The sequence below is a fragment of the Melanotaenia boesemani genome, chromosome 22 (assembly GCF_017639745.1).
Source record: "Melanotaenia boesemani isolate fMelBoe1 chromosome 22, fMelBoe1.pri, whole genome shotgun sequence".
NCBI lineage: Eukaryota > Metazoa > Chordata > Actinopteri > Atheriniformes > Melanotaeniidae > Melanotaenia > Melanotaenia boesemani.
Genome location: NC_055703.1, coordinates 15,507,927 through 15,531,446, shown reverse-complemented (window position 1 = coordinate 15,531,446; position 23,520 = coordinate 15,507,927). Strand labels below are relative to the sequence as shown.

At 39.2% G+C, this 23,520-nt stretch overlaps 1 protein-coding gene across 3 annotated transcripts in view; it reads left to right on the top strand.

Moving 5' to 3' along the window:
- Window positions 1–23,520, top strand: part of wasf1 (WASP family member 1) — a 58,863-nt gene that overhangs the window by 27,071 nt on the left and 8,272 nt on the right. For 2 of the 3 annotated variants that reach the window (XM_041976093.1, XM_041976092.1), the window contains exons 2-5: window positions 1,830–1,984; window positions 3,852–3,986; window positions 13,534–13,687; window positions 16,399–16,516. In XM_041976093.1, the coding sequence (XP_041832027.1) occupies window positions 1,852–1,984; window positions 3,852–3,986; window positions 13,534–13,687; window positions 16,399–16,516 (540 nt within the window). In that variant the 5' untranslated portion in view covers window positions 1,830–1,851. Of the gene's footprint in view, window positions 1–1,829; window positions 1,985–3,851; window positions 3,987–13,533; window positions 13,688–16,398; window positions 16,517–21,942; window positions 22,027–23,520 lie in introns of all 3 variants that reach the window. The other variant, XM_041976094.1, reaches the window with a different exon arrangement.

Below are 23,520 nucleotides of genomic sequence, written 5' to 3'. Positions count from 1 at the left end.
CTTCTTTACGCGTTCCCCCCCCTGGCGATAATACCCCCTACTCTGGCCAGAGCGAGGGAGCACGGCCACACACTGATACTGATAGCTCCGCTTTGGCCTGCACTCTCAGCCTTGGCAGCTCCCGCTGCGCAGGGACCTGTTACTTCAGGGGAGTGGGACTGTCTTCCACCCACACCCAGAATGCCTGGCACTGTGGGCTTGGCCCCTCAGTGGCTCAGACTGTCAGCTGTGGGACTCCCACAGCAGGTGATTTCCAGATACAGAGTGCTCGAGCCCCCTCCACTAGATCTCTGTATGGTTCTAAGTGGGGGGTCTTCGTGGAGTGGTGCAATAGACACGGCCACGTTCCTCTCAGTGTCCGGTGGGGGGGATTTGTCATTCTTGCAGGACCTGATTGACAGGAAGAAAGCCTTCTCCATGATAAAAGTGTACTTGGCAGTTATTGCTGCCTGTCACGTGGGGTTTGGAAAGCAAACAGCGAGTCAGCACCCGTTGGTCTGCCGCTTTATGAAGGGCGCACGCATGCTTCTTCCTGTGTCCAGACCGCTGGTACCACCGTGGGATCTGGCTGTGGTTCTGGAGGGGCTTAAGGGCCCTCCCTTTAACCCACTGGAGGGGGCAGGTTTATAACACGTTTCCCTCAAGACGGTGTTGTTGCTAGCTCTGACATTAGCTAAGCGGGTCAGCGACATCCATGCGCTTTCGGTGCACCCGACATGCGCCCAGTTTTTCCCTGGCAGTGTGAAAATGATTTTGAGACCCAACCCATTTTTTGTGCCTAAGGTGGTGGGCTCATGTTCTCCTATTGATCTTGTGGCTTTCCCTGCCTCGTCAGGGGAATCACAGTCACATGCCTTGTGTCCAGTGTGCGCTGTGCATGCTTACATGGAAAGGACTGGGGGTCTCAGGCGGCGCAATCAGTTGTTTGTCTCCTGGTCTGGTCCTCATAAGGGAAAACCTGTTACAAAGCAGAGCCTGTCACACTGGGTGGTGGAGACGATTGCTTTGGCCTATACGAGTCAGGGTTTGCAGCCTCCTGGGGGCTTGCGGGCACATTCGACTCGGGGCATAGCCGCTTCCTGGGCCCTATTCAGAGGGGTCTCTGTACAGGACATCTGTGCGGCGGCCAGCTGGTCCTCGCCTCTCACCTTTGTCCGTTTCTATATGCTGGACATGTCCGCTCCATGCGTGGCACACGCAGTTTTGCTGTCATGACCGGATCGGAGTTCTTTTCCCGGTGGGTTGGTGGACGCTAGATAAGATTGTCTGGCAATACGGGAGCTACCACATCCCATAGTGAGACATTGAGCGGAATATTATGAAAGAGAACTTTAGGTTATTTACATAACCCCGGTTCTCTGAGTAATATGAGCAAGATGTCTCACCAGACAACCCTTCTTGCTGGTGCGAGTGAGAAGAGGTGCTTATCTTGAATGAGTTGGTCCGTCCGCATGAGCTATTTAAGGCAGATGACACTATGTGATGCGGACGGATACGTTCACACGTTAATGAGATTAATGCTTCTGAGGGCTGCAGAGAGGCTTGCATCCCATAGTGAGACACCTCGCTCATATTACTCAGAGAACCGGGGTTATGTAAAAAACCTAAAGTTATTGTAGTCTGCTCTGTTGTTTTGTGCTTGTGTTATTGTTATTACTTTAGTGCATAATGAATATAATTTGCTGAATGTGTGCGTGTGTGCGTGTGTGAAACTAGAATTTTCTAAAATATCAAAAGATTTTTAAGTATCGGCTCACTAATGACTTTTTCCTACCTCCCATCTCCTTGCTCTCTCCATCCCATCTTCCTGCTCTATCTTACTCCTGCAGGTAGCAGTGTTGCAGCATAAGGATGCCACTGGTGAAGCGTACCATCGAGCCCAGGCACCTGTGCCACACAGTGCTGCCAAGGAACATCAAGAACGAGCTGGAGTGTGTGACTAACATCTCTTTGGCCAGCGTCATCCGCCAGCTCAGCAGCCTCAGTCAGTAATACAATGACTCATATACCAATACAAGACACTACAAATCTGCCAGTGCTGCCATTTCTGTCACATCAACAGTGATATTATTAGGAATTCTTTTAATATTTTTTGTAAGTCAGTGCAGAGCAAAAATGAAAGTTGTTTAATTTTCTTATATTGTCTGGATAGAGATTTTATTGTCCACTATTGAAAAATGAAAGAATTTCAGTTACAACTAAAATCCTTTAAGAAAAAAAAAAACTTAAATATTACAGCGTTCAATTATTCTCATGATTTAGGGCCAAGCAAATTGGCAAAAAGCTGTCAAGCAAGTGGCCAGTTCTGCTGGTGATGTGCAAAATTGCCCAATGAACTCAGACACAGCCAGTTCATTTCGGTAATGGCTAAAGCCATTAACGAAGATCATTACAAGTTGGAGTAAGTTTGACTTGTTAACAGTCAACTGTGGGTCATTTATCAACAGTGCAGGTGCAGCTTGTTTCTTGTAAAAACATGACACTTATCCTACTTATCACTATGCCTTTTGATCAGAAAGTCTATACCAGGGATCCTGAATCCTGATCCTTGAAGGCTGCTGGTTTTAGAAGTTTCCCTGCTGCAACTCACCTGACTCAAGTCAAGCTCTGAACAAGTCTGAATCAAGTGTGTTGCACTTCTAAACTCTGCATATCACCCCGTCCTTGAGGACCTGCATTGAGGATTCCTGGTCTACACATTTGCTTTCTTTATTAAAAAACTGCTCTCACACAGGTATTATAAGGCTCTAATTTTTAGTTTAACTACTTTTTTAATAGTTTTCATAGTTCAGGACCATGGACAGCAAAAAACTGTAAGGAGATTATTAAGTCATTAGAGCCTAATTAGGTGAAATAACAAGAATTATGGAAAACAGTTAAAACTTACTGTACTCAACAGTCAGCTGACCTTGTGGACTGCTCTTGTTAAAGGATGCTATTCTGGAAAATGAAGGTTTCTAAATAAAAGCCTTCCCCTGCAACTTCTCCTCCACAAAACAACCATCCCAGTCAAGTGCAAAATCAAAGATAGTCATTTTGAGTGGTAAAAAATGGTTCTCTCAGGTTACACTGGCTTCTGTAAACCTTTTGTAAATTACTTTTGGGATTAATTAAAAAAAACTATTAAATGTAAACTACCATGCATACAAACACAACATGGTAAGCTGAACAAGTCATTATGTCCTCTACTAATCCAATTTTTTTTTTTTTTTTTTTTTTTAGTAAAATTTTGTGCTGGACCAGTAAGAAATCATTGTACTTACTGCTACAGATGGTCAGAAAATTTGGACTATCACACAGAACCACCTTAAGCTACAGAGACTAAAATAGTCTTTGTCAATACATGAAGGTCAGAACAGAAGCTCAGATGCATGCAAAGTATGCATGGCAAAGTGTATCATACAACTGTCTTTGGTAAAACATCTTCAGCCATGAAATCTCTATTAGAGCAGTCAGCTGGGATCACTGTGTTCTCCAGAGAAGTCAAGTTCCCACTAAGGTTTCTCTAACTCTCAATAACAGTGAGCTGAACATCAGCAACTGGAATGCTGAGACAGAAGAACAACACAGTTAGCTGTGATTGTGTTTGACAAAGAATTTGAGTTTACAACAAAGCAGGAACCCACAGTAAGTGTTACATATTAAAGTTTCCAGAGTCAGTTGATGTGAACCATAACCGACAGCTACATTAAATTTAAAAATGCTTTGAACAATTAATTGAACACTTGAGAGCTAGCAATTTGCTTCATTGTAGGGGTTCATATATTTAAAATAAATAGATTTTATTCAAAACAAGTGGTTTGAAAACAGGATAATCACAAAATAAATTCTTAAATTGTGTGTGTTTGCAGGTAAATATGCAGAGGACCTGTTTGGAGAGCTTTTCAATGAAGCCCATTCCTTCTCTTTCCGGGTCAACTCACTGCAGGAGCGAGTGGACCGCCTCTCCATCAGTGTCACACAGCTGGACCCCAAAGAAGAGGAATGTGAGTGTTGTTGCCTCACAGGCACACATCCATTTTAATCTTCTCTTCCCCCTTTTTAATCTAATTTGAAATTTTAACTCAGTTCCATTGATACCTATATGGGATTATTGGGGCCAATACTGAGGGGGGAAAATGAGAGGAGGAAAGTTCTTTCATGTGATTTGCATTTGAAAGATAAAGTAAAAATCCTGATTAGACACAAAGTCCTGATAATTATGATTGCACTTCAAGGCTGTTTCATATTTATCATGCATGTTGACCAGATTTTATCATCAAAGCAAAACAACTTTTGGAAAATCTTCCTCCTGTCATTTTTTTTTTTCTTAATCTGGGCCCAATCGATTGCAGAGGTCTTTCAGTGGGACATAGAACATGCCTCTTTGACACCAGTCTTAATGACTCTTATAAGAGGAGTTTTGAGATCATGTCATTTTTCATGTACAATACACAGAGTACAACTTTTGCCTCTATTAGAAATATCGTGCCAGAGATTAATTTTAGCTGGATGTTCATTTACTCAATAAAAGTGTTTTCTTTGTGAGGAAAGGGCCATAAGAAACTGTTGTGTGCAGTAAAAATAAAAAATTGCTATACTCAGTGTGGACGGTTGGGTAATCCAGGTTACCCTGAAAGGAGAGAGGCAGGGTGACAGGATAGTGTATGTAGTGTGGAGTTTGCAGTGGGCGCACAGTAAAAAGAGAGAATCACAGCAGTATAATGCCACGCTCTGAGGCACCGTATCGATTTCCCATTGGCCAGCAGTGTGTTTACGGCTTTGCACAATGCTACTCTAACTGCTTCCTTGTCACGGACAGAGACAGTAAAATGCTCACTCTGTTGTACCCGCTGGTTATGGCCTCTTTTGAGAATGCAAGACGGGGCTTTGGTACCTTTTACAAGCCAGTAAATTGTTTTAGTTTTTGCAGAATCATGGGTTTATACATTAAACATTGTTGAGGAACAAACATGAGTGGGTTAAGACTATTTAAACAATTTTGGTCTGCGCTCTTTTCACTATAAAATAAACCTTTAGTTTTAAAGGCTTCCTGTGCATCTTCATTTGGCTTCTGTCTGTATCTTCCTCTTTCCCTGCTGTCTACCACTTTCCCATGCTCTCCTTTCCCCTCACCCTGACCCTTTCCAAATACGGTAGCTGTGCTAGTTGTATAATTGAGAGTGATCTAATTGTAGAGGTCTGCTGTGCAGGTCTCATTTGGTAATTGAGTCCTGCAGAGGTTTGGGGTGAGCACGCAAACCAGTGCATCTTTTGATTGGTCCATCAGATTGTCATAATGTTCATACATTTAGATATACATATATTGACTTACTTATTGAAATACACAGTGTTGGACTGTATTTGGACCCAGATTGTGAATCTGTATCTAAGGATTTGTGTGTGTCTTCATTTGAGCATGTGGTCCATGGGTTTATCTCACTTAATAAATAATCTTGACGATCCCCTTATAGCCTTAAGTGTTTGCTTGAGAGACTGTGGATAAGAATCAGCTCAGTTGCAGTTTAAGTGAGTCGTGGTGGGAAGAGTTGGGGGGAGGAGAGAAAGATAGAAGGATTGAGGGAAGGGTGGATAATACAGGGCACTGCAGCAAAAGCACTGGAGTGTAAAAAGGATTGTAGTGCAGAATTTTTCTGGGCCTCCTCTGCAGGTAACAGACATTTCCCACTCACTTCAACTCCTCCACATTAATTTATGACTAAATGAATTTGTCTTGAAAATGTAAAAGAAATCCACACTTCCTCTTTGTCCTATGACTCATTGTGATTTGTGAAATCAAGAGATAAAACAGGAAAGTAGCCTGGTGTGTTCTGGCTGCCAAAGAGGGTTGAATGTGACATGAAGATGGACAGCTATGGGAGGGTTCAGCAAAGAGTTTGTTTTCCTGTAAATGCCACCCCGTATCTCCCATCCCAACCCTTTCTTTAGCCTCATATGGCCAAACACACACCCCTGTGCAAGAAGATGCTCTTCATGTAAGCAGATGACTTGTCTTGTAATTGTGTGTGTGGGTTTGTGGTTGCTGTGAGAGGAGGCTTGAAGGAGAGAGAAATGAGTGCAAGCAGGGATGGGACCATAAATCAAGACTGTGGAGGGATGAAGATAGGAGGATGTGGGTCAGGGAGGATGGAGAAGAATAGAGCACACAATAAGTGTTTTTACTGATACCAGCTGCAAACCAATTTCTCGACTCTTTGAAGCTATAAAACATTAAATCACCCAATTAAAATTTGGTGACCAGCTGATAGTTTGAAAACTAGTTGGAAAAGGTGGCAAAAACTGTAGCATATTACTACAGCCATTGATACAAATTCACTTTAAATGATGAATTGTTCAGACTTGGCCTTTCTGCTTCTTCACTTCTGCTGTTTTCTAAGTTCTTTAAAAGATTTAGGAACTCAGACCTGCATCATTTTGATTTTGTTTACATTGTAAGTTTTAGGGAAACCTTATCCAAGTTAGAGGCAGGAAAAATTGTCCTGACATTTGTGTTTTCTTAGCCAGATTGAAAACTTCAGGTTCCCAGCTGACATTTAATGCAGCATAAGTGAGGAAGTGAGACACAGTTATAGACCCAACCAGTAAATCAAAGAAATAAGTGCAGTTTATAGATTTCTCCCCTCCAGTGGTTACATTTAAAATTTAAACAAATTCACACTTTTGCACAAAACCTTATGAAGTTTCTTTCTCTGCTTTCTGCCTTTGTGAAAGTCCACTTTCTGTGTATGTGTGACAACAATTTGAACTGATTCTTGTTTGGTTTTAATTTAATTTTAAAAGTCTTTTTTTTTTCTAATAATTAGTTTTTATTTCTCATGTTTTTATGCCAACATGTTGGGCAAATGTGTGTTAATATTCATTATAAACATTTAAACTATATAAACATTTTATAGTATTTCTAAGCAGTTTTAGGTGATTGTTATTCAAAATAATTGAAGCAGTTGATATTTACCTAAGAATAATTTGGGCATGTTCAAAGCTTGAATTCATAGTCATTACTTTAATGTTTTTTTTTATAAAATTTAGGGAATATGGTGACCTAATTGAGGAGGAAATACTACACAATATTTATTTGTGTTTTAATAGAAACAGAAAAGCTGTTGACATTAATGACAAAATGAACACAGAAAACTTTGTACACTGGAAATTTTCAGTGGGATTAGAGAAAAAAGAACCCATTCATCCTGTTGTAATATGAAGAAACTGGATATAATTGTATTATCCCTGTGTATTCTGGTGTGGTCAAGCAAACTGAAATTGGATCACTAGGAGAAAAATTACTTACAGTGAAAGCAAACACTGGTGAAAAGCCAGAGCCCCGGTGTCTTGATTTCATTTACACAATGGTAAGGATGACAGTGGAACAGGGTGGTGCTGTAGGGCAAATCTGAACATAGAGATGCCTTATTCCAGGAAAAAAAAATCCTGAGGTATAAACAACTTAGATAAAACTGTCAGCTTGGCTGTGACATCCATCTCGGTGTCTTTTACCTGTAGGTACTGTCAGTGAGTTTTGAGTTGATACCATGACTGCAATTCCTCTTTGTCAATGCATTTTTTCGGTATTCATTGTGATCTTTTAAGACCTTTTGGCTCTGTTCATTCTAGACGCTATTATCCTCATTGGATGATCTAATCACAAGTACAGGTATGAATGCACAAGGGGCACATTTACAAGACTAAAATTTGAAGACACTGTATTTTCTATCTACATTCATGAAAATAAAGTGAGCATTAATGTGTTCTAGGCCACTGAAGGACCACCTAATCAACTAACATCCTCTGCACAGAAGGAAGTACAAAGTTTGTTTTCTTTGTCTTTTAATTTCCAGTAGACAAGGCTTAAAATGTACATTCACTGAAAACAACAACCCATTTCATCTTTGCAAACCAAAATGATGTTAAATTGATATGTTTATTTACTTGTAAAGGGAGGAAGTGCAATTTAATCACATTTGGTCACTTGGGATTCAAACTGAGATTTATTCTAATGCCAGAAATGGAAATTCCCCACACAGCTCTCCACTTGTAATGTGATAACCAAAGATCATCAAACCTGATGTAAACAGTGGAAGTGACTGTAACATACAAGTCTTATCAAATATTTAACCTGCCTTCAGAATCATATTTAGCAAACTCTGGAAAATTATATGTTGAGGTGTGAAGCAACGTAAAACAAATACCATTCTAGAGATTTCCAACTTTATACCTAATGAATATAAGCAGATATTTAATTATCATTCCGATGTCAGACTGTTCACTGCCATTTCCCAGGTTTAACATCTCAAGCATGTGCACATCTCTCCTCAGGGCAGTTCTATTTTTTATGTCTGTGCATGAATGTATAGTCACAAGCTAACGTGGAGTAGAAGCATCAGGTTACAGAGTACACTACAACATAAAAAAACACTCCACTGACACAGAACTCAGTGCCACCTGCGCTGGTTTTAGACCAGACCCGCTCTGATTTCCAGTTGGTGGGATAACTTGGAGAATGGGGTGTTTTTTGTTTGAGAATGGTGAGAATTGTCTTATATCCAAGAGAGCCTCGTTGCATGAGTTGAAAGGGCAAGAAAATGTTACAAGATCACCTGCCAACCCTGTCGGAAAAGTTAGTGAAGGAATGGAGGAGGGAAAAAAGTGTTATTGAGAAATAAATGTCTGTGTATACTTTGCTTTAGTTATGTCTTTTGATCTATGTATAATGTACATCCTGATCATCTATACTAATGTCCTTGTGCAGCATTGCCTGGTTTGGCCACTAACACAGGCACACCACAGAGGCAGTCTTTAAGTCATCAAACATGATATGGACACACACTGAAGTGAATTATGTTTTATCAGCCTAAAGCATAAGGTTACAGGGTGGAGGATGGCAGAAGAGATGAAAGACGTTTAGCTGAAGGTCAGGAAGAGACATGGGATGGGAGGGTGGTAGAATGATATACGCAGTGTCTTTGGTGGTGCTGTAGTCGATGTCAAAAGGGCTTTATCTATCATATGAATTTATACACGTTCAGTCTGACAACTGAAGAGCATGCACACATACCTTGCCCATATCCAGCTGACCCTTCAAAGGGTGTCTCCCATTACTTTGCCCTTTAGGCCCCATCCATGTTCTCCTGTCCAGATCGCCAGCTTCCTCCTGCACCTCTGTACTGTTAAGTCTTCCCTCATGTTTTTGATTGATTTCTGATCTTCCCCTCATCCTGCATGGAGGCTGTTTGAGTGCTGTCAAGCTCTCTTCCTCCATTCGCTCTAGTCAGCCAAACTCATAGTCTGTGTCCCCTATTTAATGGCACCATTACATCACTGCACATGCTGCAGGCCATTATGGAAGGCCACAAAGCCACCCCAAGTCCCTCTGGGCTCTAACTGTTTCTTTATCTACTGTCTTGTTATTTTTCCTCTGTTTCCTATATGTTCATTCTTGTACATTCTTATACATTCTCTCCCATGACATTTTGATCTTTTAGTATTTGCTTTTCTCTATGTTGAATTTAGCCTTCAGTTACTGGTAATCTCTTCTTTGTTCCTTTTTTTTAAACATCTGCCATATCAGTTACCTTGTTCTTCCCTTCATCTCTTTGTATTTAGTCTTTGCCTTTTAAGAAAACTAATGAAAGCAAAGCATGTGATTATTGTATATAAAGGTTAATCATGGAGTTATAAAAGACTGAAGTGTCCTCTTTTCCCTGGAAATCACATTTGTTATTTATCATCTCACTCTTATCTGTGGTTGAAAAAGACTGGGTTTTGCAGGAAGACACATTTTTTTAAGGTATTTAGTTTGATGATTTGGTTTACATATATAGGATGTACACATCCCAGAGATTCTCAGCAGAAGCAGATTCCATTTTCTCACATATACATACTTCATTTACATTTGGTGAAGGGAAGGGGAATTGAATAAAAGCTTGATCGTTGTTATCATCGCTGTCTAAAACTCAGTTTAAAGGACAACAAAATTTGAATAACTATCATTGGAAAAAGGAGAGGATGGGAACAATAGCAAAATGCAAGCAATAGGCAGTAAGAAATGCATTAAAATGTTCACAGTATAATACATTTTATCTTTGTATCAACAGCATGACGCATCTTAATTTGTTGGATTAGGCAAATTGATTTCTCCCCTATTTATTATTCCATGTATTATTTCTCAGTTGATCTATAATAGACAATTGATTTTATTATGTTTTCCATCACCATTATGATGTAAAACAACATGTAGGATTTTGCTTTTTTCTATCACACGTTCTCTCTGATCTGCCTCATTGTTCGATAGCTGATCTTTTGGCCATTAAATTTACGTCACACAGACTCTGATGTTCATGAACATTTGTATTTCTAATCAGCATTCAATCCCAAAAGAGAAGATTAGTACTACAGCCCCTTGTATTCTACAGCATTATGTGTATACTCCCTAGTATTAACACTTCTATTACAAACACTCATACAGTGTGCCAGTTCCTATTGTAGACATACCTTATGTATGCACCAGTTTATCTTTCAGCAAGTATAAGGCTTACACGGGTTATTTATTTGTGCTGCATGCTGCACATTTTATTTGATTTGACAAGCCAGAAAATGTGAAACCATGTATACAAATTTTGAACTGAGAAGTGGCTAAATAAATGATGGGATATAAGAAGCCAAATAGTCTCACCAGCAAAAGCAAGGAGTGATAGGAAGAGCTGGAGCATGAGCTGAATAAGATGAAGCGAAGAGGTTTTTTTAGGACTGCTGGAGGAAGAGTGCAGAAGCCAGAATTATAGGACAGCATTTGCATTGAGGTAAAAGGAGAGAGCCATAGCTGCATGCTAAAAGACAGCTTGGTCTGTGACTTCTTATCTGCTGTTGCTGTGTGTGTTAGGGCTGCATCCCTGTGAGATACAGGATGAAAAGAGGGAGGAATGAAAAAATAGCATAATTTTCCTGAAACCTTTAAGGAAGCTAAAGGTGTGTTCGAGTGACAAGAACTTCCCTACCTCTCTGTATGTGTATGGAGTGTTTTAGCCGGATGTTATCTGCTTATGTGAAAGATATAAAGTAAAGAGATAAACTATCCAGGACTGGCTAACTGATTAGAGGCTTCACACCCTAAGATCAGAGGCTGCTGCTACACCTGCTGCAGCCCGACCCGGACACGCACACTTAAGCAGGTTTTACCACTCTTTGTGAGGACTCTTGTTGATTTACGTAACACATTTCCTTGCTGTTTACTCTAATCCTTCTTACCACTAACCCCAACATAAATGGTCCTTCCCGAGACCTGACATCATGTGTTAACATTCAAACAAGCTGTCGAAGGTGTTTTATTTGAATCTCAGATTTGGTCCTCACAAAGACGGATGAACAAATTTGTCCACACACACTGTGCCACATCACTCACTCACATACCCCAACATGTACGTTCACATTTTTCCTCATTAGCTTAATTTCTTCACTAGATGAACATAACTGGAAGTTAAGTCAAATGACATTTCATGATTAGGATGTAAAAGATTGTGTTAAGATATCCATCTGCATGTGCGACTGTCTCTCACACTTGTCAGCTTTTCTCCTTGTGCAGGGCTCAGTGTTGCTCAGCACAGGTTTGTAGCTACCTCACTCTGCACTCAAATGCATTCTGGCACAGACCTCTGCACTGGCTCTCTCTTGTTTGTCACCTTTGCACCTACTTGTCACACCACCTAACAGCCTCATGAAGTACCTAAATCTGTTTGGGCAGCAACACACGGTGCTTTCGATTCTTTGTTGGCCACTGGTTGCTCCTGGCGCTGGCAGGGTCTTCTGTGTCTATAGCAGTCCTGCCTGAGGGTGTATTTCAGAACATTTTTAAGCAGTAAGTAACATAGTATTTTTATCAACTCTTTTTATGCTTTTCTTGCTTTCATTGTGACCCTCCTGTAGAAGAACGCAAGAAGTAAGATCAGCGCTGAGGCCAAAATACAATCCATCACTTTAATGTTAATGCTCAGTTGCTAAAAACAAGTTGCAAAAACAAAATAATGACTGACGTGGGTTGGATAAAGCTACTAGTTATTTTGATCATGTGCATAGTCATTTACAGACACTACCAAGTGCTCAGACGTTTTAAATATCTTCTAGTTAATATTGAGGCCAGAAGAAGCAGCAACAAATATCAGTTTCTTCTTGTGGGTGTTTTTGTTTAACAAAGAACAGTTTTTGTACACAATATATTTTTTTGTGTCTGTTGTGTGTGTGTGTGTGTGTTTCCTGTCTAAATGGCTGCTGTAGTTCCTCTCTCATGCTGTCTTTGAAGCTTAATCCAGCCTCTGGCTATGCTCAGGTTACTGCACTTCTCTCCTGGGATCCTGATGCCTTTCTGTTTCTTTTTTTTTTTCTTCTCTCTCTCCTTGAAATCACGACATACCTTTTATGCATCTTTTCTGTGCTGCTTCTTTGTGTTTATTTGTACATTCCCATGATTCATTTCTTTTTGTCAGCTTTATTTTACATTTAGTACACATTTTCTCATTTTATTTGTCCCCCTGTCTCCACGATCCTGTCCCTGTTTATTGTATCTCTGTTGCTTTTTCCAACCTCTTTACTTTCTCCTGTTGCTCATCACAACATGGGTTCCTGAGGGTGTTACTGAAGATCCTTCAATGCCTCAGGTGGCTGTTCCTTCACAGTCTGTGGAAGTCATTATCCAGCTATATTGCTGCATTGTGGATCATCGAAATGGGCTAGCTTGTACATTAAAGTGGAGTTGTTTGTATCAATTTATTGAGGTCATGGTAAAATGATGGCTTTGGTTTGTTTTTGTTATAAGTTTCATGCACATTTAGTATTTGTGTCTATGGCGACATTGTGTGCATGTGTGTGTGATAGAAAGGCTATGAATAACAGAATGATACTTAGGCTGCTACTACTTAAGATTTCCCTGTGGCTGCAGTAAAATGCACCCATTTGTCACTTCCTTATGTATAATTCACATCTGCTTGCAACGTTCTAGATTTTCTTTCCAAGAGTTTTTTGCTTGCCAGATTGAGGGTTGCCATTGGTCCCATTGTTTTTTTCCTCCTCCCCTTATTAGATGCTTGCTATTGTGATGGCTTCAGCAGTGCAGCACTGACTTTGTTCAGTTATTCTGCTTTAAATATAATAAATTCATAGATTGTGTGTGTGTGTGTGAGAGGCGGGTGGTCATCACCATTTCCAGCGCTTCTCCCAACACAACTTATCTCACTCATCATATGTGGCTGTCCTTTAGGGAAATTGAAATGAACCAGTGAAGACAAGAATGTATCATTAGCCCATGGAACACTAGTGGATTTTAACAGGCTTACTACTCTGTAATGTTGATTGTTACTCTTTGAGTGATGAGTCAAAGTCAATTTTGATGATGATGATAAGACTGCAATTACTGGGTTCATCAGTGAGGTTTCTGCCAACTACACAGCCAATAAACATACATGCATGAGATGCTTAACACAGAACCTTATTTAATAACTGCAAATCCTCATTTCCTCCAATCATTTTTCGTCTTTCTGTCCACCTCCACAGTGTCGCTTCAGGACATTACCATGAGGAAGGCCTTCAGGAGTTCTACTATTCAGGACCAGCAGCTGTTTGATCGCAAATCTCTGCCGGTTCCACTGCATGAGACCTTCCACACTTGCGAGCAGCCACCACCCCTCAACATACTCACACCTTACAGGTCTGAACAACTTGAATTTGTTACTGATAGCCACTTTTCCCTCTGGAGAAACTGGTTATTTCCAAGATGGACATTCTGAATTTCACTCATTTAGCACTAAAGGTTGAAATCTTGTTGACTGGGATCAACTTAATATGGAGAGAAATGCAACTGGGAAAAGACAACAATCACAGGATAACTTTTTTTTTTTTTTAAAGATTAAAATGTGACACATTTTTGCTTTTTTTGGAGCTTCATTTTTGTAGATTTCCACCCTCTTCAGTTCTTATTCAGCGCTGAATAAATGACTAAATTTATTATGGGTAATGATTTCATTCTTTTGATTAACAATTTAAAATAAAGCCTGTATTTTTATCTTTTCAAGTTACTTTTCCATTCATTCTCTGTTCACTTCTCCTCATCTCCTTTCTTCTTCTTTATATTTTCTTCCCTCTCCTGTCAGCACATCAGACTAAGAGGCTCCCTGACTTGCCTCCCCAGGCTGTTATTTTTCAGAAGCATGCAGAGAGCAGCTTCTATGCTCTTTCTTTCTTTTTCTGGTTCTTTTTCTCATGCACAAGTGCACAAACACACCTGGAATATGTAAAAAAAATACCAAGAAATAATGATTTACACAAACTTAAACTCTACCTGTAGTACACACACACATACACACTTCAGTAGCAGTCTCCCTACTCTTGCTTCATTCCATTGTTAAAGTCTGTTTTCTTTGTTGTGTTGAATATTATTAAACTTTCTACTTTTGCCTTTTGAAGCTGTGCCTTTTCATCTTCTATGTGCTTGTACTTATTGGTGTCGCGGCCAAATAATTGCCTCCCAAGACATGGCCAACACTCAATGAAGGCAGCTACACACATATTATAGTGAGAAGCCACGAATGGTTGGGCTACATTAAGTTTGCTTGTATTCTTTCTATACGTCAAAGACGGCCTAAAATGTGAGTGAGGGAGATTATTTGCTTCACACACTTAAATTAATGCTAGTTTGTACAAAACACATAAGAGGATATTTAATCAGTGCAGTTGTTTCCAGAAAACTCCTATAATCGCCATCTTCAGTTCACCTATAGGACTGCATGTCAGATTTTTGTGGGAGTTCTTGATATCCTTTGATGTCTACATGTATATACCTTTCTTGATCTATGTTTATTATTTATTTATTTTTAAGCAAACTATGCAATACTGATTTGAAATGACATTTCCAAGCAGCACACTAAGGCACTTGTGTATGATAATTTTCTTGTCAAGAGGGACCGTCATCTTTATGAAGTCTCTTCTTGTTTCCCTGCCTTTCATCACAGTGACCAGGAACCACAGAGGCGTCTGTAATGTCAACGAGGAATAAAAAAAGAAAGAAAGAAGGTTGAGTGGGAATGGAAGATAATGCTTTAGCTGCCATTCGTTATGAATAGTAAACTAGGATGATTTGTTCAGGGATTGCAGACAAAAAAGGGCTAAGGAATGACTTAGAAAATACTATGTTCCTCTTCCATCCTTTATTCTACATTTCTCTGGGTAAAAAAAAACCTTGCATTTTAGCCCAGACCTGCCCATATATAATCATGCATACTACAAATCTTTGCACTCCCTTAAAATGGATATCAACGTGCAACTTCCTAAACCCCCTAAACCCATGCACCAAAAGTGTGATTTCTTAATCAGACCACAACCAATAACAGACAGGCCGATAAAGAAAGTAAAGATTCTTCTTACTCACCGAATGATGGTTTTAAAATTGTGTTCTCACTTTCATTGATGATTTAATTTAGGAAGACATAAAATAACTAATTTTAAGATCTGCTGTTGTAACCAGTGAAAACAACCAGTTAACCTGCTGTTCTCCTGCTAGAATCAATGACATCACCTAATGTCATGGATGTAAGGAGACAAACCAAGGTGGTAATAAAATAGCTGTTTTACTGACGTGTTTTCATCACTTCATCATAACTTTGTAAACAGTTCGCATGTTTACTGCTAATTGTTAGCATGTTTGCCGCCACCTGGCTCATAAGGATCAGACTTACTGGGTTTAATGGGCTTTACTCAGAACAGAACCTTAGTGATGTGAAGGTAGTGCACATTACCACAGCCTCCTCTCCGTTTCCTCTCAGCTCTGACAGGTAGCTGCATCCACTGGCACAGAACCAGAAGGGGAATAAAGCATCTGATTGCTTCAGCCTGGTGTCAGTTAAGAAAATAACCAATGGGCTGCAGATCAAAATGTTTCATGGGCCAGTGGTCAGGAAAGAAAATTCTGTGTTGAACATTTGGATGAGTGAATTGCTCAGGAACAGGGACCACAGGGAAAAGAGGTGGTGCTTAAAAAGTTGAGTGGGCTGGTTTAGTGTTAGCCGGACTGCTGAATTACTGAGTTTAATGGACCATTTAGACTATCACATAAACTGTGTCGGACCAAAAACACATCGGCCCACTGGAAAAAATGTCCGGGATGCCCGATGGCCCGTTCATCCCTGGTCATATAGCGTTGTCATGTGTTCGATTTTAAAGCATTTATAAGGGAAAGGAAAACATTTAGACATGACATTGCTTGAAAGACTAAATAATCAATCAAGGAAAGTGATCTCCAAATAAAAAGATAATGCAACTGATGATGTATGTTGTGATTTCTTTAAAAGTTATTTAAGCTTTTTACCATTTCACTAATCAATACATTGAACTAAGATGTAATTTTATGTTTTTTTTTATCTGTAGGGACGATGGGAAGGACTGCCTGAAGTTTTATACCAATCCATCCTACTTTTTTGACCTGTGGAGGGAAAAGATGCTGCAGGACACAGAGGACAAGAGGAAGGAGAGGCGGAAACAGAAGGTAAGTCTCTAGTGCTCTGGTCGCCCATTTTATTTTATCCATTTATTTTTTTTCACACGCAGCAGCTGAGGACTGTGCAGGTTGTTTTTCGAAGTTCTTGCAATAGATTGAAGTGTTTGTGATGAGCAGTGAGGTCAGTGAGCAGGAAGTCATGAAGTGAGAGTGAAGAGACTTCCTGAGTTCTCCACAGATACAGATCAATGTGTCCTGCATCAATTAACAGACACGGGGACTCATTGATAGATTCACAGGCTTGGCTTCATACCATGTAGCCTGTTGCATTAATTAGTCATCACTCATAGATAAATCAACTCTTCCCTCAGTCAACCCTCTTAGTTATTACTTGTGTGATCATTGCATCTAATTAATGGGAGCATCTGCTCCTCACTGTGCGTCATACCTGCCTCTGCACACAAACACAGACACAGTCACGTAGCCTAATGAAGAAGATCTGTATACAGATGCAATGTGATATTTGATTTTTATGCATTGAAAATGTAGGGGTTCTTTCTCATCTACTGAAAGCAGCTCTTACTCTTCAAGTGCAGGGTTGTGGCCCTACTCAAACTGGAGGGGTTTCCCACCCCCAGTGCCAGGAACTCTAATCAAGACCAGCTTGCATTTCCCTGCGTGGGAAGTAGCTCCCCATTTTGCTCCCTCACAGTCAATCAAAACTTATTACATCCATGTCAGCAAGGAATAAAGAGAGTGATTTTCCACTGAGGGTTTATGTGAACGTGGAGGATATAATTGGTTGGTTATGAGGTTTGTAATGACTGTGGGAATGGCACAGTGAGGATGGATGACGTGTCACCAAGAATGAGAGAGTAAGAGTAAATGTAATCATATCTATATGTGATTGTTTGCTAGTTTAGTATTGATTAGATCATTATAACTTGGGCATGCATGCATTGTTTCAACCCATAAAATGAAATAGAAAACTAATTTGCTACAGAAGGTGGACCTCATTTGCTTCTGAGGACTAGGATGATGTGACCGCTTGTGGCCAAAGCTCATTCTGCTTATTTCCTTTTAATTAAAGCCCCGGGTGGGCTCAGCATGTAAACCCACGTTCATTTCCCTCCTCGCCACACTGGCAGTCAGACAGACCCCATGGAAAGGCCTAGAAGACAATCACAGGGAGAACTGGATAGGCTAGGAATTACACACACATATTTCTTGGTTTGTGTAACCATCCTATCAGATAAATGATCTGAATGAGGATCAGTGCAAAGGCACTGTGGGGAGATTATGTGGAAAGCATGAAAAGTTGCTCATGCACACATTTGTGTACAAGATACAAACGAGTTTGTTTGAAATTTAGGGTGTAAATCTTTACATTTCATCATTTAGCTCTTCAAGTGGATCTGCTGCGTCATGTTAATTTGCCTCTCAGTCATGATGTGTGTTTGAATTTGTGGCCATAATTACGTATGTCTTTTATAGTCTCATTATTTCGCCAGAATATCCAGCAGATACTTTCAATTTTTGCTTCTTAACTCCTGAATTTGTTTCATAATTATTTCTTCTCCAATTTCAATGTGGACACACAGACACACAAGGGCTTGAATACACACACACACAAAATGCTTAAAAAGATCTAATAGGCCATGATGTACTCTGCAGCTGCAGTGTCAGGGACCTGACATGCCTCGCCACCTGTCAGTCAGTGTGTCGCCATCCGAGACTAGCTGCCAACACATTTTGTGCCATGACAGAGTGTGTTCCAGCTCTACTGCGTTTCTCTCCTCAGTGAAGTCTGTAATTCAGTCTACACTCCTACTCTCTGTCTCATCTTATTTGTTCTTCTTGCACCCTTAAACTCTGAGATGCGGCTGAGAGAATTTTAAATATATATAAGTATAAATATATATGTCAGAAATCTCTGATAAGAAACAAGATCTAGAAACTAATAGTGTCAGTAGCTATTTTCATAATGAATTACATAAAAAAATAGTTAACTTAAAATCAGATTTAATGCACAGTTACTCACATACACAAACAATAGGAACTAGTGATAAATGAGAAGCAGCACAGAGCAGAGAGAGAGGAGTGTAGGAAGCTGTAGTGTCCTAATCTTGTTAGCTTCTGCGTTGGCCTCTGCCTCAGTGGATTAGCAGTAGACTCTGTGAGAGGAAAGACAGTTGGTGGAAGGAAGGTCCCAAGGACTGAGTGGGAAAAGAAAGCTGGGCCAAGTACAGGAGAAAGAAAATGTTGCTGACTCTCTTTTGAGACAGAGCTAAATAAAGCTTGGACTCAAGTGCTGATCTCAAAGTCTGGATCCCCTATGGAGAATCGCTTTTGGCTCTTCCTTTCTGATTCCTGTCTCATTATAGCACTCGAAGGTCTCTTAACAGAATACATTGACATTCCGATTTCAGCCTGTTTTTCATACTGTACTCAAGCAAAAGCGAAAAGAGGCACAGATATTTTCTGAAACTGACCCACTGTTTAGAAAAATGCTTTTACCAGTTCTTATTAAAGCAGTGGAACCAACTGTTGCATGTAAATGAGCCCTTTTACTGATCTTGAGTAAAACATTTTCCTGCATTGTTACAGTTCAGTGTAGAAGAAAGTTCTCACCAAAGCAGTTCATTTTCACTTAAAAGATTATGATGAGAAAGATGTTTTTCAGCTCACATAATTTTTCATTACACACACACACACACACACACACACACACACACACACATACATACATATATATATATATATATATATATATATATATATATATATATATATATATATATATATATATAAACACTTTTTTTTTTTTTTTTTTTTTAACTTTATGGAGTGTGCTGTTTCTGAACAGTGGTCATATCAGCCTCTCAGTGCAGGTTTGGAGCTATAGGATTTCCAGATTGACACCAGATTGGATCCTGCAAACATCCAAGAATCTTTATTTTTGTAATCTGAACACAGACATGCAGGGTTTTGTGCTAGTGTGTTTAAAAATTTGTACAAGTATAAGAAGAAAACATTTATATGATTTCCTGCATTTAAAAACAAACGACTGGCTTCAGCTTTACACTCAGAATATTGGAAATTTGATGTGAAGATTCAGTACTGCTCAGAAACTGAGCCACTTCCATGTAAATGAAAGAACTGAATAAATTTTTCATTTTAAACCATGATGCTGTGAATACAGTGGTGTCTTTTATTAGTAAGTACACAAAAGATCTTCTTGTTTCAAAATACACATAATTATTAATTATAAGTAATCATTCAAACCTGCTGCTTAAAATGATTTGCATTGATTTGTTAATAAATTACCATCTGATTACCATCTTTTTATATATGCAATAATCACCTTAATGAGTTGCTCGAAAATGATGACAATCCCTGAAAGAATAGAAAAGTGCTTGAATCTGACTTTAAAGAAAAAGATTGAGAGCTTTAATAAATATAAAGAGTATTTTCTTTAAACCCAAGAACATTACTTAGGTTTCTAGGTTTTATTCACTTATAAAGGGACAGTTTATGTTAATGTACATATAAATGTGAATATGCAAGATTATAGCTGTAGCTAAATTCCATCTCTAGTCCTGTGGTAGGTCAAACAAAAACATACAACAACAACGTAAAGAAAGTAAAATAATAACACAAAAATAACAGAAAAAAATTTAGATGCAACATATTATAGACATTTTTGAAGAAAATCAGAAAAAGCGAGAAATAGAGAGAAAGCGACAGAACAAAAGATGAGACGAGTTAATATCAGACTGACATTTACTGTCTGAAGAGATCTCAGAAGAGACGTGACACACGATGGATGGCGAATCAGCTTCTTTAGAGGTTGCCAAAGTGCTAAAATTAGTAGTGCTGTTTTAAGACATAAATATTCTTGACCTCAAACCAGAAAAACGTACCACAGTGACCAGAAATGTTAATTTCTTGTTAAGATCTCAAAGTGTAAGATGTAAAAGTGCAAAGTGCATCACATAATTTAATTTAGTTTATTTGTGAAATTGCACATTGCCTTCATGCTGACTTCATCGCACGTTGGCCTGTTCTACAAAAATTTTGAAAATGCTTAATGAATTGCACGATGCTCTACTGTACTTCATTAACACATTTGCTAAACACACACACAAGTCCAGCAACCATGATTCTGGTGTTAAGTAAATGAGCTGAAAGTGGGCAGATCACATATAACAGCAGGTATTTTATTCCAAGTATGAGAAACAAGATTTAAAAACACTGCCTGTATATAGGTGCTTCTATTGAATGGAACCAGTCACCTCTTAAACTTGCCCCGGTCAACCTGTTTCAGTTTTCTTTTTTCTTTATAAATTCCTGTAATGGCGAGTCTGGAGGGTTTTAAAATTCAGGACAGAATCTGAATATTTGATCCTATTTTCCCAGATCAATAAATAGTTTTGTTTTTCTCCAAGATCCTGCAGTGATTGTAGTTTTTTTGTTTGTTTGTTTTGTTTTTCTAAATTTTAAGTTTATTTGTATGCTGTTTCAACCAGTTGTAGAATGGTCATGCATACCATTACCCAGCTTGTTATACAGTATCTATGTGATATAAATGAAGGAGGTTGGAAAAATATGTCTAAAGGGACTTTGAAAATACCCAAGCAGCTAACTTTAACAGTTTACATATACGTAATCAGATATATTCCCGGAAAATAAAACAGTTTTTATTTATTTATTTATTTTTCTGGCCACAAAGCAAGCTGTGGAGTAAGATTATATGAAGTTTTGTTCATGTGCTGTGACATGCAATACCACAACAGTGCAGTCACTGGTGGTATGATCACTGTTAATAGACTGAAAAAGGACAGAAAAATGTTTTTAGTTTAACTTTTGTGGAATTACTGTAAAACTTAATGGCACACTGAGTCAAAATAGGAACATGTATGAGGCAACAGATGCAAACTTCACATAAGGCCCATTTTAAGCACCCTACACCTTGTCCTGCTGCTCCTCTTGCTTGCTGCAAGCTTGTGCAACTGTTCAGCTAATAAAGAAAAGCCAAGGCAGTTGTTTGAAAAGCAGTTTCAGCTGTCTGACTTTCTCAGTGCAACAGATATCCAAGCATTTCATTCAGTGCATTTTCAGTACTACTACCAAGTTTTACCTGCTTTAAAGGACCATGGCTTATCAACAGAAAAAATAAATAAGATTTACAACAATCTGTGTATGTACCTCCATCAGCTTAAAAATGTTTAAAGAATTAAAATAGTTGAGTGGGGGATTCGTTTAGTTAATGATAACTGAAGCTGTAAGTTGACACTACGATAGGATGTTTCAATGGAAACCAAAATAATAGTGATGGTACCATAAATAGAATGTGTAGTACTTAGAAAACGATTGTAAAAATACTGCTTCAGGACCTCTCTACGTCTTCTTTCCTCTCAGCCTTTTACTTTTCGCTTTTTTCTGAATCCTGGTCTTTATCTAACTCTGTGCAGCTGGAAATGCCTTATCTTGTGTGTCCCAAGAGCCTTATAAGAGCCCTCTCTGAAACCCCTCCTCCCTTCCTTACTCCCCCTGAGGTAAGAGCTTCTCCCTTCTCCTCTCCCCATCGTCAGAGCATCTGCTCTCTGTGCAGCAGCCTGCAGCCCTCACTCTCCTTCCCCTCCACTCTCCACTCACTCCTTCTCTGGTTTGCCCCAAGCAAGCAAGCTGCCCACTTTCAGCCTGTTACTAACAACCCCCCAGCATACCTGCATCCCAGTTTTACCTGAGGGCTGAAGCCTAGCAGTCCTTAACATTGATTACTAGTTGTGAGTAGTCTTCCAGCAAGTTGTAAACAAAATCAAGGCACCTCATGCAAACATATGTGGCCTTAACAAACAGCAAGTCAGTGCATTAGTTTGCATTATATTTTACAACAGAAATTGTAAAAACAGCCAACTTTTGTGCCAGCTTCACTCCTTTTAAACCTGTCATTTGCTGCTAGAAAGTCAAATTATTTCCTGCACTGCAATAATGCAGTTTTAGACCATCTGAAACAACATGATGTATTCATTTCTGTTTAGAATAAATTATGGATAAAGGTGACCATGCAAAGTTTCTGACTGACTGCAGTTTTGACAAACTTGCACATTTTATTTCCCTTTTGATCAATTATTTAATCAAACTAACATTCTAGCGCTAATCCCTTGAATGTTGTTGCATAACTAAAGATTTCATAACATAAAACACAAGCAGGTATCCGTTTCTGCTCTCAATAATAGATATCAGTATAACATTTTATGATAATGCTGTTCATCAGTAAAAGCAGCAGCTTTCAGATAGATGCTGTGTCAGTCTGCTCAACCCAAATCTGACTGATCAGCAGTAGCTCTACTGTACTGTTTGAGCGGGTTGTGTTTTTGTCAGCAGCGGGTGGCCCGGTGGCTGAATGCCTCTGCAGGCCTCCCTGAGGGGGTTACATAGCTGCACTTCTGCTGAGTCTGTTACTTCATACACAAGCACAAAACCATCCACACGCATGATAACACACCTGTGGTGTGTGTGCTCATATATGTGCTGGCAGACAAAAAAATGCATAAATCAAATTGCTTTGTGTCTCACACACACACAGCAGCAGCATCAGTCCATACAGCTAAACGTTGAATCAAGCACATCCAGGCATATGAACACTCAAAGAGAAATGCATGAGTTCTAATATTCTGTCATGTACAAACTCACTCTCCTTCCATTTTCAGTCTTGTTTTCTATTAAAAAAGACAATTGCACATTTTTTTTGTGGCATTAAAACCTGCACCTTGATGATCTGCTTGACAAATGTTTGTCTCACACGGGTGGAATTATGTTAATGTATGCGTTATAATTTTTCTTAATTTTCATTGTGATGTTAATTTAAAAATCCAATAAAATAGGATACCTTTATAACAGAATTATTATGTTTTTGCTACTGTTGCTGCAGTCGTTTCAGGAAGTACAAGTTTTATAGACTAAAACTGATCTTCTAAATTATTTGTCAGAATGCAACCGGATTCTTTAGGCTCAGCAAATCTGGGAACTGGCACGCCATAAGTTAG